Source organism: Chenopodium album, chromosome 1, assembly GCF_948465745.1.
Source record: "Chenopodium album chromosome 1, dcCheAlbu1.1, whole genome shotgun sequence".
Taxonomy (NCBI): domain Eukaryota; kingdom Viridiplantae; phylum Streptophyta; class Magnoliopsida; order Caryophyllales; family Amaranthaceae; genus Chenopodium; species Chenopodium album.
The window spans coordinates 68,847,173-68,864,513 of NC_137834.1; the positions used below are offsets into that span (position 1 = coordinate 68,847,173).

General features: G+C 34.8%; 1 protein-coding gene across 2 annotated transcripts; it reads right to left on the reverse strand.

Annotated features, from left to right (window-relative positions):
* Positions 1-3,956: 3,956 nt before the first annotated feature.
* On the reverse strand, positions 3,957-16,921 carry LOC145557568 (uncharacterized). 2 transcript variants are annotated; one of them, XM_081618745.1, is made up of 12 exons: positions 16,783-16,921; positions 16,589-16,687; positions 16,422-16,506; positions 16,089-16,158; positions 9,591-9,651; positions 9,391-9,444; positions 7,946-8,102; positions 7,749-7,845; positions 6,825-6,934; positions 6,111-6,217; positions 4,200-4,310; positions 3,957-4,091 (listed from the first exon to the last, which is right to left on the reverse strand). In XM_081618745.1, the coding sequence occupies exons 1-12, from the start codon at positions 16,876-16,878 to the stop codon at positions 3,978-3,980; spliced, it is 1,161 nt and encodes a 386-aa protein (XP_081474871.1). In that variant the 5' UTR covers positions 16,879-16,921; the 3' UTR covers positions 3,957-3,977. The 2 variants fall into 2 exon arrangements, with proteins under 2 accessions (XP_081474871.1, XP_081474870.1); XM_081618744.1 differs by having other exon boundaries at positions 6,111-6,229.
* Positions 16,922-17,341: the final 420 nt, after the last annotated feature.

A 17,341-nucleotide genomic window follows, 5' to 3' on the forward strand; every position in this document is an offset into this window, starting at 1 on the left:
TTGCCGAAATTAACGGTCAGTATGAACAAGCATCGGGACAAAAGATTAATTTTGATAAGTCTGAAGCGTATTTTAGCAAAAATGTGGATGCGGTTTGAAGACATGATATTTTGAAGGCTCTAGGTGTTAGGCAAGTGGAGAGGCATGAGAATTACTTGGGGCTCCCGACCATTATTGGTAGATAAAAAAGATGGTGTTTTCTTGTCTCAAAGAAAAAATATGGAAGAAGATGTAAGGTTGGAAGGAGAAACTATTATCACAAGCCGGTAAGGAAGTTCTTATCAATCAAGGCCGTCGCTCAAGCCATCCCAACTTATATGATGGGCTTGTTTCGAATACCGAATACCCTTATTGATGAAATTTCATGCAATGATTGCTCGTTTTTGGTGGGGCGCTACGGGTACGAAAAGAAAATTGCATTGGATTAGTTGGGAAAAATTGTGCTTACCGAAAGCTATGGGGGGTATGGGGTTCCGAGACTTAAAATTATTTAATCAAGCTCTTCTTGCTAAACAAGGGTGGAGATTAATTTGTAACCCAAATTCTCTCACTGCTCAAGTTCTTAAGGCAGAGTATTTTAAGAATGGTGATTTCTTGTCATCTTTTAGGGGATATGACCCGAGTTTTGTGTGGAGAAGTATTTGTGGGGGGGCGAAGTTCATTCTGCTGGATGGTATGAAATGGAGGGTGGGGAACGGGCATAACATTAATGTTTGGTGTGATTCTTGGCTGCCTGGAGAAAACGTGACAGCAGTCCCCACCCCTAATTTGGAGAGTCTAGTCGGCCTTCGTGTTGCTGATCTTATTGACAGTACACATATTTGCTGGAATCTTGAAGCTCTGCAGCAACATTTGTCTCCTAACGATGCAAATGTGGTTATGGGAATCTCGTTAAGCACAACTTAAGCACAATAAGAGTTGAGGATTCTTGGTATTGGTGGCCTGCGAGTGATGGTGTTTATGTCAAGGTATTGGCTTGGTCGTTTCGGGGGTGGGCTGCTCGATTTGGGGGCAGTAGAGCAGAGCTATGGAATGCAATTTGGAATGTTGGGGGTTCTCCAAAGCTACATATGTTTCTTTAGAGAGCTTGCACAGGATCTTTAGCTACCCTTGGAAGGCTGCAAGTAAGACACATCAGAAGTGAGGGTTTATGTGAATTATGTCATGGTGACCAGGAGAGTATCATCCATGCCAATTTTTATGCCTGAATGTGAGCAGGATCTGGGAGGTTTCACCCTTTGCTAACTTGTTAAGAGATGCACCCTGTGATGAGTTTATTGACATGTTTGAATGGATTAAAGAGAGGGTCAATAAGAAAGAACTACTCCTGTTTGCCGCTCTTGCTTAAGCTGCATGGTCTTACCGAAACTCTGTAGCTAGTGTTCAATGAGCCTTGGCAGAATAGAGATATTGGTGTAGTGGGGTTTGTCCAGTTGGTTGAGGATTATAGTTCATATGGGAAGATGGTTGCTGGTGGGGTACGTAGAGGAGGGGTGGCTTCCAGGTCTGCGTGGAATGCTCCTGCTAGTGGGGTACGTAGAGGAGGGGTGGCTTCCAGGTCTGCGTGGAATGCTCTTGCTGCTGGTTATATCAAAGTTAACTCTGATGCAGCGTTCTCCGAGTCTGGTGCTAGCATTGGAGCAGTCTTAAGGGACGAGAATGGGGTGGTAGTGACTGCCATAGTGAAGAAAATTGAGTGCAATGTTGTTGTAGACTTAGCTGAGGCCATGGCTGCTACAATGGGAATGCTCCTTGCTCGCAATATGGGATGCAATCAGGTTGAGTTAGAGTGATGTAACGCCCTCTCTGTCATCAAGATGCTTGAGTCGAAAAAGGAAGGCAAATCCCCTCTTGATTTGATCATAGAAGACATATGTGTTATGGCTTTATTAGTTCGATGTTTTTTCTTTCTTTCATTTTAAAAGGTCAGGAAATTGTGTTGCTCACTTAATGGCAAGACAAGTTCTACCTTCATGTGTATTTTGATAATTTCCCACAAGGAATTATCTCTCTTGCTGAACTTGATGTAAGCTGATCCTTTATCTAATATATGATCTTGGAGCCCTTTCTCACACACACACACAAAAAAAACAAAAGAATATATAGCTAAGACCATTTATTACAAGTTCAAAGATGTTCCATCTCAAAACATGCTATTGGACTAATTCGAGACAATTTACATGTGCACCAAATGAAGTTCGTTCAACATTGCATGCGGAGTTTGTGTAAGAAAACAGACTAGAGCACATATATATAAACCATGCCTTTAAAGTATTCAAAGATCATGTGCATCACTAATAAAGAATTTAAGGGCCGTTGCAATCACCTAATTAAAAAAGTAGTGATGCTTAATAAACATGTCAGATAAAGACTTTTATTAGAGCAAGCTTAAAAAGTGGGGTAGGCAGCATACCATTTTTAAAAAGTCAACGGAATAAATTGACAATCCCACTAATTAAACAGGATAAGGAAAACAGCCCATAAAACAAGAAAAAAGTTAGATTAATTAGGATAATAAAATGACAAGAGAGATTAATGTGTATCAACTCAGCAGCTGGTGGTGGATTTGTTTCATCACTTTCACTCTTCTTTCATCAGCAGCTATTGTGATCATCTTCACTTGTGCAGATGGTGCGTCGAGTGATAAAGACAGCGTAACACACGTCGAGCACGGTACCGGTTGCGCGGCTGCTTGCGGTGGTGGTTGTGGAGGTTGAATACAGTCTTACTGTCTTGTAACTATAGGAAGTAAAAAAATATTACAGTATAGTAGCTTCCTTTCTTTTGTAATTGATGAGAGGTTGCTCATTGATATAGTGATTGTTCTTGTCTGCTGTTCTATTTACTACAGTATTTAGAAAAAACTTGTTCATGGAATAAAATTGGAAAATTTTAATGTAATTTATTCTTGTGATTTTTGTTTGAATTTTCTTTGATAAAACGTCAATATGCTTCAGGTTAGTCCAATAATCCATATCATGTGTTTTACAAGTCAGAATGAATCTTATTGTTGATAGGATTAGCAACAAAACAATTCTTCATTAGTTCTTGGTCTAAATCCGATTGAATTCCAACCCAATCCAAATGAAAACAATCCAATTTGAATACAACCCGGCCCAATATAAAGTTTAAATTTGAAAAAGTCTATATAAGATTTGACCTGAATCCAACTTTTATTAACTCGTTGCTAATCCATATGAAGTACTTCTTTATATGAAATACTTCTTCCATTGGATCACTTTGACTTTTTAGTTTTTACAAACATCTATATCTATAATTATAAAACATTGAAATTATAAGATTTTAATAGTTTGATTATAAAATAAGGGTAATGCTATACATAACCCTCAGGGCTATGTATAAGCATTAAAAACAATCTTGAAAATTGTATAAAATTAGGAATTTATGACAAAAATACGCATGGATCAGTGTAATTAGTGTGAATTTGTAATGATTTTCTAAATTTAAACAGTTTTCAAAAGTATTTTTAATGTTTATGTATAGCCCTTAGCATTTTCCATAAAATAATACTGTTATTAGTAAATAAAAGTGATCAATTTTAGAATATAAGTATCGTATAAAGTCAAAATCATTATATCTATTATTCTAATACAAAGTAACAAATGGAGGAAGTATAAATTCCCATTTAAACTCTTATATTTGTAGTAGTATACAATAGTTTGTTCAATCCATTTCATCTGAACCGATCTGAAAAGAAAAAAGATGAAGTCCTAGTCTCCTAGATATGGACCTTAATGAGTCCAGCCCATATCATTCTAAACTGTTCCACACTGCAAAACAGCCTGTTGTGTTGAAATTAAAAGAAGAAACTACAAAATCCTACAGAGAAAAAATAACTCTTAAAAAATAGAGTTTCTATGCTTTATATTCTGTACAAAATGCCAATCACCGCCAAGTCTATCAACATTCTATACACCAAAAATAAACAGCATCAATCTTGACAATGAAAATGGCAGTCACATTCCTCTTTTTCTAAGCTCTGTCGAGGATATGTCCATCCGAAATTTATCAGCTGGTATAGGGATGAACATGTCTTTTAGAACATCAGGAATATCAATATCTTCAAGAACCTGCAGAAATGTACGCCACGGCATATAAGTAATTATCTGTGTGAACTGCCATAAGAGATTACAATATGACAAATAGTAGACACATCCTGTATCAGAAGAATGAAATACCTTGAAAACACCATCCACAGTTCTGCCACCAACAATGAAGGTGCACCCAGTATTTTTGCATTTAAGGAGTACCTCTATCATTCTGTTGTAACTTCCATCATAGTACTTTGGCTGTGAGTTTACGTAGATTAAGTAAGTTGAAGCATCAAGAGTTGGTGCCATTTCAACCAGAAGCCATTAAAAAGCAACAAAAAGCACAAGTATCTGTGCGAGAATAAAAAGACAGAATGGGTTGTACAATGCAGTATGTGAATTGAGATATATATGTATCAGACATGCACAAAACATATGCATTTGTGAAAAGAAACCTTGTTCAACTGGCAAATAACATTCAAAATTACCCAAACACCTCTTAAGACAAAAGAGGCTCCCACCCAAGGAAAGGGGATCAAAATTATGCAACCATCCCCTAACAGAGAGACAATGATGGAACCAGGATTTTGAAGATGAGGGGACTGAAGGCAGTACCGATGTTTGTTCCAGTGATTTTCTCTCTCTCTCTCTCTCTCTCTCTCTCTCTCTCTCTCTCTCCCAAAAAATCGTCAAAGAAAATATACATTTACTTATGCATGATAAATTAAAATATTGTACAAATTTACTAATATAGGAGAAAAAAACTTATACTACTATGGGATACAGAATGATAAAACATACTCCTACTGTCCTACAAAACAAGTATGACATAATTCACCTAGATTAAATTCTAAATTTACACAGAATGATGATGAATGCTAGAACAATTACGAAATCTTTTAAGTTCCAATAATATGTTGACTCTTTATTTCAAGAAGCACAGGATGGTTAATGAGCCAATTTAAGCAGAGAATTATTGTTGGTTGCAAATGCAACAAAAGGAAAACAGAAAACTGAATTATTTCCAATACATGTAAGCCATCCTAACTCATACATGTGAGGTGAGACTAATAGCTAACCACTGTCATATTGTATATACAACATCAATGCAGACATGGGTTACATTTAAAGCATAAATCATACATACAGCATATGTTGCTCATACTCTTTACACAATATCTAGTGCCCATGTCGGATATTCAATACCCCAACATGTTTATGGACACTCAACACTAATATATGAACCAAATTCATGCACAATTAGTGTGAAATAGCCAAATATGACACCAACATATATACCTGTATTGGACACCAGTAGCAAAATCTAAGTTAAAGTAGGAATTATCCTCACGAGGAGGGGTTCCTAATGTATCTTTTTCTTACTGTCTTAAAAATTAAAAAAATAAAATAAAAAAATAAAAAACAATAAAAAGAGGAAAAAAGTAGCAAACATGAGCATATAGTCCCAAAATCACAAGTAGAAGAATAGAGTAATATCATATATCAGTCCTCTAATAGAGCATAGATTTGACAAAAACAGAATTCCATGGACATCATATGATGATCACAAGGAATCACTTTTTTTTTTTTTTGACGAGACACAAGGAATCACTTTATCATACTAGCAAGTCTCAATGCTTGGCTGATAAATGAGAACTAGAATATTAACAACTTAATAAAAATAAAAATAAAATTGAAATTGAAAAAAAAAATAAAAACTGGTTATTCTTTGGAACTTAACAATATAGTCAACACTTTGGGTTAGTTACATATAGCCATCAGACATCAGCAACTCATCAGAATTTATTTGTAAAATGATATATGAATCATCCTCACTCCGTCCACGAATTGTCTTTTTTTATTCCTTCATGGAATTACCACAAAGAATCTTCTGATTACTTATAGTGGAATCCTAAGTAACTCAACCCAGATACGCGTATGCAACCCCCACCCAGACAAATTATTTTCAACCAAGAATACAAAAAAGAAATAAGGAGTGCTCAATGGCAGGAATTTTCATATATTTTTCAAGTATAGAATAATAGAAAGATATCTTACATCTATAAGCCTAACCACAGTATCAGCGCCGATTACAAAAGCACTGCCAGGGAAAAGTTCAGCCTTTTTATAGAAGTAGGGCTGGTTTGATATTATTATCGTTTTACCTGTCAAAACAACTACTCATTAGTAGTACAGTATTAGTCACAAGTTATAGATACACAACAACCACACAGCTTACAACTATTTGGAGAATACAGGATAGAAAAGTTAAACACTACAGTTACAAAGCGATATTCTGGTAAATAACACCGCTGGACATGGGATGCTATCCTTTATAGGTGCTTTCTCTTGGGGATTTAAAGAGATTAAGAGACTAAACCTAAACCTATACAATGTAGGAAACAGGAGTAGGGCTAGTATGTGACACAAATTTAGGGCTTGTTCATTAGCATTGCTAGTTTTGACATTTCCATTTTTTAAAAACTAAAAGCAAGTACATAAATAAGATATAGTACATTATAAGGTTTTCATAGCTTTGTTGTAAATTTCAAAATTGACAAGGCAAAAGACAATAAATACACAGACACACATACAAAAAAAAAATTATATTTCTCCTGACAATATTTTCTCCAAGGAATTAAGCCTACTATATTTTGACTAGATAAGTTGCCAATAAAACATTACTTTGTTGGACATCTAACAATTTATAGCATAGAAATGGAACCATCGGCAATAAACCCCGTGACATAAAGACAGCACAATTCAACTCACCGGCCATCTCAAATTGCTTAACGCGATCCTTGATCTGAGATATTGTTAGAGGCGGTTTGTCAGCATTGACTGCCGAAAGCTCAAAGCACGGATATCCATCCCCCAAAAGGCTGCATATGAATACCATTTTGAAGAAACAGAAGAAAGAACCTTAAGACGAATTTAAATGAAAAGCTTAAAAAAACAAGACAAAGAATTAGCATACAATTTACTAAAACAAATCAACTTCACAACGCCCAAAGCGACTAAAAGAGCTTGCTGCATTCATTATTCCATTAGGAGTAAACTCACACGGTTGAATCACAACAATTTCGAATCCAACTAGTTCAATCAGAAAGGCCATTTAGTGGATCAATTAGATCATGAATTCGTGATTGGAAAATTTGAAACTAACCAATTCAATTTTAAAAATATTGGATTTCTCAAATGAATCATTTTGGAAAATAAATCCATAAAATCATACAAATACTAAGCTTAATCCAGTTTAAACTATGCAGAGGACAGCCTTTCACTGATTTTAACACCTTTTGCAATGAATGTAAATTTTGGTAATTTTTGCCCCATATTTCATTTATGTCGATACGTTAATCCATATTCCCGAACACCATTAAATACTATGTTACTCGGACTCGGGTACCCATGTCCGACACGGGTATGTGTCCAAGTATCCGACTCGGCTATTTTGTGAAAAAATTCTATGATTTTGAACTAAAATGAAGTGTCCAAGTGCCATACCCATGTCCGAGTGTCGAGGGTCCGACACTAGTACTTGAGGTAAACCGAAGAGTCCGAGTAACATAGATTAAATAAAGAATCAAATAAGGAATTGAACAAAAAGCACCATACAATGGATGTCAAAAGAGACTAGACAAGGACTAAGCGAGCAAAACACAAATATTCACAATCCAGCTACATGATATTTACCTGCTTGCAACTTCCATGAGCTGGAGATGACCTTCGTGTAATGGATTGAATGAACCAGGAAGTATAATCTTTCTTTCAGCACTTAAGGCCTGTTCCTCTGAAATAATTATGAGTAAATACTAGATACTAAGAACACAATAGAACTTTATTTAAAAGATTGCACAAAATGAACCTTGAATCAACCAAGGATGACATACCACATGTAAAATCATAAACCTTGAAACATATTTGTCCATTCAAAAGCTGTTCTAACTCCTCATCTTCACTAAACAAACTTTCCCTTTCTGTAGAAATATCCAATTCATTCAATGCTGGAGTGAAATCTACTGGAGCTTTACTTGCACCAGCAATTGCCTGTCAGTAAACAAAGAGGTCAATGCCCAGAAAATAATCTGAGCTAAAAGATTATAAAAACCTTCAATGAGAGAGCACGAGTGCAGCACTACAATGCATTTGTTAGATAGGATTATATATTTTTTATAATTTACAACTACAACCCAAAGAGCAAGCAAAAGAAGTGGAAAATTCTTTGTAAACATCATAATTTGATTGATAATGCATCTTTTGGACACCCATAGACTGAAGGTAATGCATCCTTTGAAGATCCAAATACATAGAAATCTACAAGACTTCCAAGGATATGCCATGGTAGAGTATAGAATCTATAGATATCACTTTTACTAATTATTTCAAAAAGATAAAAGCAGATAATGTATACATAATTTAGAACTTAAAATTTCTTCATTCCAAATATAGTTACTGGTGAAGAACACCCAAAAGCATGATAGCTTTTGTCGCCAACTAAATAACAGTCCATTATGCCCTTCACCCTGGCTATAACAAGGACGTGATATTGTTTTCTTTAACCATCCCTTTTACATGGATGACACCTTATGACCCATTGGACATTTGGTACCAATGCATTTCTTCATCATTTATTAAAGAACAATCAGGGAAAAAAAAAAAGTATATATATATATGATAACAAACTTTCAGCCTTTACACTTATAAAGCTGACTAAGAGTATGCTAAATACTAGCCCGGACACTCCTTTAATGACATGCATGTGCAGTTGTGTACTCAAGGTTACAAATCATGATTTGCAACCAGATCAAAAGTGACGGTTGCACATCAAATTAACATACTTTGCCACTGTGACACGTATCGAGTCATGCTTGAAGCCACAGGTTTGTCGGTTGTATCAACCTCCAATAGGCACAAAATGGTCTTGAGTTGGCCATATTGGCTCGACGCCTCTACATCAGGTGATACTTGACTGTTTTTTCTTATCATAAGAACTACCACTTCAGTAAGGTTGGAAACCAACAGGTAAAAACCACATTAAAAAAAAATTAAAAAAGGCAAATAGAATGATACATTACAATAATCCCAGTATGGTGCCTTATTCAACAAAAGCACAGAAGTGCAATAAGAAGCAAGTTGCCTTGTAAGCACACTAAATGGATGCTGTCGTTAACCAACATGCTAATGTACAACTGTACAAAGGATGAATAAAGCTCCTAACTTAAGACAACTTCTAATTCTTAACAATCTGAAGAGAAATCTCTAATTTATTCACGCTGAAAGGACTATATATAACGAAATAACAGAGCTTTCTTCTTATTTGAAATTTACCAAGTACCTTGAGCAAAAACTGACTTGAAAGAATTTCCTCTTCTTCTCGTGTGCGAAGTCCCTGTACAAATTGGGAAGAGTTATTTAACCGTACTTAACGGGGAGGTGGACTGAAACAAAACTGAATTAGGAGTGACTCCCTAAGAATATACAAATACTCTTTGGAGGATTTAACTCCAGCAGCAGACTTAAAAATAAGGTATATACCTTTGACAAGGTGACAGTAGAAAGCCAAAGACGATTGGATGTTCTGGTGCACATGTGAAACCTTGCAAACATCAAGGGAAACAGCATAAGAATGGTTACAGACAATAAGGCCATGCTATACCTTGAAAGCATTTGAAGTCATGCACAATGTATACATGACCCAATTTAATCAACTAATTCAAGTACACATGGCATTTACTTGCAGTATATTACTGTGACAAAAATTGGGACTGACTTTGTCAGCACCTAAAAGGTGATAAACTCATGGTGAAAAAAACTTTTAAAGATTCATTGACCAATGTTGGTATAATAGACAGAGAGGGTAATAAGTCAGGGTGGGAAAGTAAAGTAGCAAATATCACTACCATAAATGAACCCAACTTCACTTAACAAGTCAACATAAGAACAATACACAGGCAGCATGAAATTGGCAAAGGCTTAACATGTTAAATAAGACTAAGCTGAGTCATCATTGACTCATGGTTGATATTGTACAATGTAAACACAAAGTATCATTGTCAATCACAAAACAAATATCTACAGGTCTGTGTCTGACAAATAACCAAGTATGTCAAGTGTACGGGATAGTGTCGACACCATTAAGGTTTAGTCGCTAGGTTACAGCATGCAGGTAATCATTTGTTGATTAGCATGTCGGCTTAACACCCTTATCGGCCTTTTTCTCAGCCACGTGGAAAGCTGCTCCAGACAACGTAGGCACCTGCTGCCTACAAGGTCGGTCTGCCACCTATGCTGATAGGTGGCACCAGCTTGGTTATCTTCCTATAAATACCCAAGCATATTTTCATTATAAGGGACAATCTCTCTCTCTCTCTCTCTCTCTCTCTCTCTCTCTCTAGAAATATTTGCTTACCTTCTCATTTATCCTTCTCATCAACTTACTAACTTAAGCATCGGAGCGGTTATCCCCGGATAATCCCCCGGGTTAGCCAATGCTAATTTGTGCTCACTGTGTAGGTGCTTAATTAAATGGTAAACCTTTACCAACCCTCAAGAACTTACGGTACCGGAGCTCACCCGGAACATCAAGAATATTCTATGCGAATTTCTAGCACAGGTTTTACCTTTTGTAATAAACAATAGACATGCGGCCACATCTAAGATATTAACATAATATAGAAAACTAGAAGCTAAACTGCACTGATGTAGGCTTGACATGGGTAAAAGATATCATCCCAAATCCTTGGAAGAAGGAAAGAACTAATAACATTATTATTGCCATTAAAATATTACTACCAAGTCCACTGAGTGCCTTTTGAGGGACAATCCATCACAAGCTTTCAACTTAATGATGTTTACCTTGATAACAGAGATCATTTGCAAGTAGCATAATTTTTTCATATACTAAGTATTTGGTAAATTACTATTTGGATTCAATAACATTTGCAAAACATAGAGTACTAAGCAAAAGACAAATTAAAGGGTGAATAGTATTGTGCACTAACTATGCTCTTATATCATCATAGATTACACACAAGTAACTAGTACTTGCCAGTTCAAATATTTTGCAAACTGCTAAAGGCCAAAAAGCTACAAATGAGCATCAACTTTAAAGAACTCTCCAATAAGGAAAAACAACCTATATTGTTATATATGTTGTGACATCTGCTTAAAACAAGAGAATTAAAAATAAAATTTGAATAGCCTTTCAATTCGCAAATGACAGGAACCAAAATCCAGTATAAAAAGTAAAAATTCATTTATCATTGAATGTTTTGAGCTCCTGTCATAAATAAGGACAACATTCAGCTTTATTATCACGTTGATATTAGATTTTACACATAAGTTATTCACAGCATAAATTAATTGGGCAAGGATGGGCTGTATTCACTAAATAATACTCCTTCCGTCTCTAAAAGTTCTTCCTGTTTTGACTTTTTTTGTGAGAATCATTGTCAAAACAGAAAGAGCTTTTAGAGACGGAGGGAGTATTAGATAATTAAATTAGCTCCTTTTTGTTAGTTATGTAGTTTGGAGATCTTGCACTTATTCTCCAATATTCTACAATGAATTGTTTTCCCATTACCACATTGATATTACACCCTACTTGTCACTTTTCCAACATGTCATATATTGGACTAATGGGGCATTCCCTGCTTTCATTGTAAAGTAAGAGACATTATACTTTAACCCCCTCCCCCCCCCCCCCCCCCCACACACACACACCCCCACCCAACCAAAAAACCTAAAAGAAAAAAAAAAGGGGGGGGGGGGGGGGGGATGGGGGGTGGGGGGGGCATGCTCGTGTTTAGGAGGTCATTTAGGACTTGTTTAGCCCGAAGTAGTTGTGGGAGTGACCATTAGATGTTAGTTGTGGGACTAGTGTTTAGTTGTCTAAAACTGTAGGCCTTGTGGTAAAGAGGTGATTGATAGCTTTTCAGGATTGATTAGACTCTAATCAACTATTTTTTGTGTTTGAGATAATAATAAGCTAGTATGAAAAAGTGCTTAAACCCAATTTTTTGTAAGAGTCGTTTGAAGCCTTTGAGAAAATATTGTCATAAGCTTTTTTGGTGTTTGGTACTCTCTATATTTCGGAGTAATTGCAAAAGTTTCTTTTTCATTCGCTCTTAGTTAATTACAACACTTCTCACTACTCCCTCCGTCCCTTTATTAGAAGTCTTTTCTAATATTTACTACTCACATAATAAAAGGAAACATAATAAAGAGAAATAGGCTTCTAATTTAGAGATGGAAGGAGTAATATTTTATTATTTCTCTACCCCAATAGCCCTACTTGCACTACTAATTTAATACTTCACTTTCCCACTCACCCCACTTGTACTACTTTTTTACCATTTCTCTCACGCCAATGATTAAATATACGCCCACTAATTATACTTAATACAATAAAGTTCTTACATTGGTCTCTACCCTAATATATTCTTATAACATTAACTAATGGCTATTGTTGCGATTAATAAAAAATGAAGTAAAATATAATTTAAATCATCTAACGCAACGGGCTAGTCAAACTAATTAATACAACCAGTTTGATCAACCAACTACCACACAGAGCCAAAGTATGAACGTTTGATAATAGAGGTTGAAATGAAAGATGTTTTATTTTGTTTTCTTAAATAATAAATTAGAAAACATTTCAAAAGCTACATTTCTCCTTTGAAAGCAAAATTTGTAGCTTTTAGCAACCACTACTTGCACCACTTATCCTAATCCAAACCACTACATTGACAAACATGTAATCTTTTTACTTCATTAAGTAGTGTTTTGTCTTACTCAAATCACTAACTGCCCATATTTGAATGCTGGTAATAAAATGGGCCCATTAACCATATTGGTATAAGAGTTATCACATTAATAACATATTAGTCTAAAAGTTATCATCGGCGACATATTGGTATAAAAGTTAGCAAATGGCAACATATTGGTATAAAACTTAGCAAGTGGCGACATAATTGTATAAACGTTAGCAAATGGCGACCTATTAGTATAGAAGTCAGCGAGTGACGACGTTTAACCTTGTTTCTTTCAAAAATAAGCGCATATTTTATTCATGATTATTCTTAATTTCAGACATTATCTATCATTTTCTTTTCGTTTTTCACTTTTAAAGATTCTTTAAAAAAAATCATAAAAAGAAATCATTGAATAAAAAAGAAGAGATAAATAAAAGAGGAGATTAGAGAATATATATATATATATATATATATATATATATATATATATATATATATATATATATATATATATATATATATATATATATATATATATATATACCGAGTACTTTTGGAACATTATATCCTATATCTTTCCTTTCATTTGTGAGGATTTTGTTTGCTAATACAATTTTTTTTTTTTTTTTGGTTACTAACTGTCGATAATTTAATTCAGCATGGAGGGGAGACGTATTTAGACCTGGAAATCCTGACCTAGACCCGAATGACCTGACCCATGACCTGAAATTGACCCAAAACCCGACCCATACCCGACCCGAAAATGGAGTTGACCCAATCCTGACCCGACCCCCGAACAGACCGACCCAAAATTGACCCGAATTGTTTGACCCGAACATACCCGATACCCGAAATTGACCAGAATAAACCCAATACCCAAAATGTACTGAACTAAAATTACTTTATAATTAAACTTAAAATGTCTTGTACGAAAATAACTCAAATTGTTCATCTTTAATTGTAGATAAGCTCATAAACTGAATTGGTAGTGTTTGTTATAACAATAACAAAATATATACTGTGTATAAAATTATCGGCAATTTCATCAAATGCCACTGAGCACTTTGATAGTTCACCAAATGCCGTCAAGGTTTTCAAAATTCACCAAATGCTACCGAGTTTTTTAAAAATTCACCAAATGCCACTAAGTTTATAAAAAATTCACCAAGTGCCATTAATGACTAACGACCGTTAACTCTGTTAGTTATTAGGGTTTAATAGTGACACATGTCATGATATGATTGGTTCTTTTAAAAAAAAACACTGTTTCTCTATTTTCATGACGAAAATTATTCGGGTAAAGTTTTGGGGGTTATTTTTACACTTTAAAGGTTCAAATTAAGCTCGGAATTAGCAAAAAAAAATAATGAAAATGCCCCGTTATGTATGTCGAAAAATATCTCGATTAGCGTCATTATTTTTTAACCATGAAAAATAATCGGGTAAGATTAAGGAGGTTATTTTGACCCTTTATGGGTCTAAATTAAGCTCAAAAAAAAAAAAAAAAAAAAAGTAAAGGACAAAAATAAAGCATTATTTTTTTGCCAATTCCAAGCTTAATTTGCAAAATGACCTCCTAAGTCTTACCCGATCATTTTTCATGGGTAAAAATAATAATAATACGCTAATCGAGATATTTTTTGACATACAAAATGGGGCATTTTCGTTATTTTTTTGCCAATTTCGAGCTTAATTTGAATTCATAAATGGTCAAATTAACCCCTAAAACTTTACCCGAATAATTTTCGTCACGAAAATCAAGAAACAATGTTATTTTTTAAAAAAAGAAGCCATCATATCATGATATGTGTTATGATTAAACACTAATAACTAACAGAGTTAACGGTCGTTAGTCATTAGTGGCACTCGGTGAATTTTTTAAAAACTCGGAGGCATTTGATGAATTTTGAAAACCTTGATGGCATTTGATGAATTATTAAAGTGCTTAGTGGCATTTGGTGAAATAGCAGTAAAATTATTGATTTGAGCTTGATTCACAAATGAAACAACCCGAACATGACCCGACCAGATTTTGACCTGACCCGAACATACTTGACCTGAAATTGACCCGACTCGAAATTGACCCGACCCAAACTGGACCCGATTTCTGACCCAAAGTTGACCCGAAACCCGAATTGACATGATCCGACCCATACCCAACCCGAATGTTAGCTGACCCGAAATGACCCGACCACCTGACCTGAATGACCCATTTGTCAGGTCTAGACGTATTTGATATTAAATGAGTATTAGCAACGACAAATGGACATAAAAAGATAATAAAGATTAAGTACTTGTATGATAGATGAGAGCCTCGGCAAGAAAAAAAGGGGGAAAAAAGTATAAAATGACGAAAATGGTTAGATTTTATACCAATTTGTTGTAACTTGTTAACTTTTATACCGATTTGTTGCATAAGACGTACTTTTATACTAATGTGCAAACTTTTATATTAATGCGCTTAAATGGCCTAATAAAATGTGGTATTGGAAATGAATTTTAAATGTAATTTAGTGTGGAAAACAACCTATAATCTCCATGGAAACATAATATCATTACCCAAGCTTGTGTTTTGTTCATGTTTTTCCATTAGCATCCATTACCATTAGGGAGGATGGTATTAGGTGGGAATGGAAATTTATGAAAAAAACTAGACAGTTTGGGGTCATCTTTAGTGACCATGGGAATTAACATTGATCTTCTTTCCAAAATTAATTTAAAAATCCATTCTCATTACCATTGTTTATAACTGGTTACCAAATAGGTCATAAACGCAATAGTCGAGCAATTCCATGGGATAATTACTGGCAAATATGGAAAATTTTAAAAACAACATGCTAACAAACTAAAGCTTTACAATGTTTGAAAAGCAATTATGGAGTAAGGGGGAAGGGAGGAAGGAAAGGAAGGGAGAGTGTGTGAGCTTCCTTTTCGCTCCAAAATCTTTCCAATATTGAAAGGATTTGGCTTATTATATGGGAACGAAAAAGGATTTTCAATTCACTCTCACTCCCTCCCTCCATATGATATCCTCCCTTTCTCTTCCCTCTCTTTCCCTCCATTTCTCTCTATCCAAACACATTGTTAACTTTTGAATCACACACGACTCTTCTTGAATGTAGTTTATGCTCACCTTACAGACTGCAAAAAACTCACTTAACCAACTCACTCAAACCAATGAAAACCACAGCAACAACAATTACAACATAAAGCACTAGCACACATATTCATCCGCAGGAAAATATTAAATTTAAGCAACATATTATTTGAAGCATAGTACCTATGATCCCCCTGTTTCAGGCGATTCGTGGCCAAAGAACCAGTGAAACCCACACCAAGAACAGGACATCCTATATCAATAACATACAACAAATTAGATGCAAAAAATGCAATTACAAGCAACACTTTCCACATTAAATGATTTGTTATTAAATACCCAAAAAAAATTCCCTCAAAAAAAATATAAAATAAAAAAAATGAAATCATATTCTAAAATACTGAAATGTAACTCGAATTAGCAGAAACATTAAACAACTACAATACCCAAAAATTAATACAGTAATAAAAAAAATGTACAAAAATTAGAAGGAAATTGAAAGACAGGAAAAATTACCAGGTTTTGAAATCTTCAAAGCGCGATTATACGCTACAAGAGCCATGTCTTCCGCAGTAGACAAATCTGCAAATTGTGCAGGTATCTGTAACCAAAAATAAATGAAAATAAAAATTAACACCCAGAAAATAAAAATGGCGAATTAATTAAATAGAGAAGAAACAAACCTTGCCCAGTAATTGGATCATGGACATTCTAGAGTAAGGAATTACAGCTTCAAGAAGAGTATTAGAAGCTCCTGGAATTGAAGTCAACCATCCAACAGCCTAAGTAAGGACCAAAATTCATTAGTTTAAAAAAAAGTAAGAGATGATTGAAGTTGTTTTAATGGCGGAAAATGGAGGAGAGAGAGAAAGTTTACGTGAGAGGCGCCACCGGCAATGTAGACAACAGCTTTGGTGGGAGTGGAATGAATGGCTTCGATCAATGGTCTCATCATAGCACCACTTTCTGTCATTTTCTTTTATGTTCCAAACAAATAAATGACAATATAGGACGAGTTTTAATTTTTGGTCATTTTATGGTCTAGAGTTTTTGTTTAAATATATGTATTATGTATACCATAAGTCCATAAGTAAATGTTAATTGAGTTGACGCGTCAATATTAATTTATTAAGGGAGATTTCCATTGGTACACCTATGGTTTAGACTTTTTCCATTGATACAATTCAAAATTTTTGCCTTCCCATCGGCACACCCAAAGTTTAGTCTTTTTCCTAACAGTGACTAACACCGTAAAAAATTATTTCATTAAGTTAAAAATAATTAAGGAAAAGACTATACTACCCCTTTTAAATATCTAATGTCTCGATTTGTGTGTTGAAAATTGTTCGGTTAAAGTTTTGGAAGTCATGTTAGTCTTTAAGGATCTAAACCTCGAAATTAGCAAAAAAAAAATAGCGCAAATGTCTCATGTGCAT

Bases quoted from the DNA above. Each gene is read 5' to 3' on its own strand.
- LOC145557568 (XM_081618744.1), bottom strand. From the start codon at position 16,878: ATGACAGAAAGTGGTGCTATGATGAGACCATTGATCGAAGCCATTCAT. The intron at 16,507-16,588 runs GTTTGTTTCTTC...TTTTGGTTACAG, and splicing joins TGATCCAATTACTGGGCAAG to ATACCTGCACAATTTGCAGA. The intron at 9,445-9,590 runs GTATATACCTTA...CAATTTGTACAG, and splicing joins CTACTGTCACCTTGTCAAAG to GGACTTCGCACACGAGAAGA.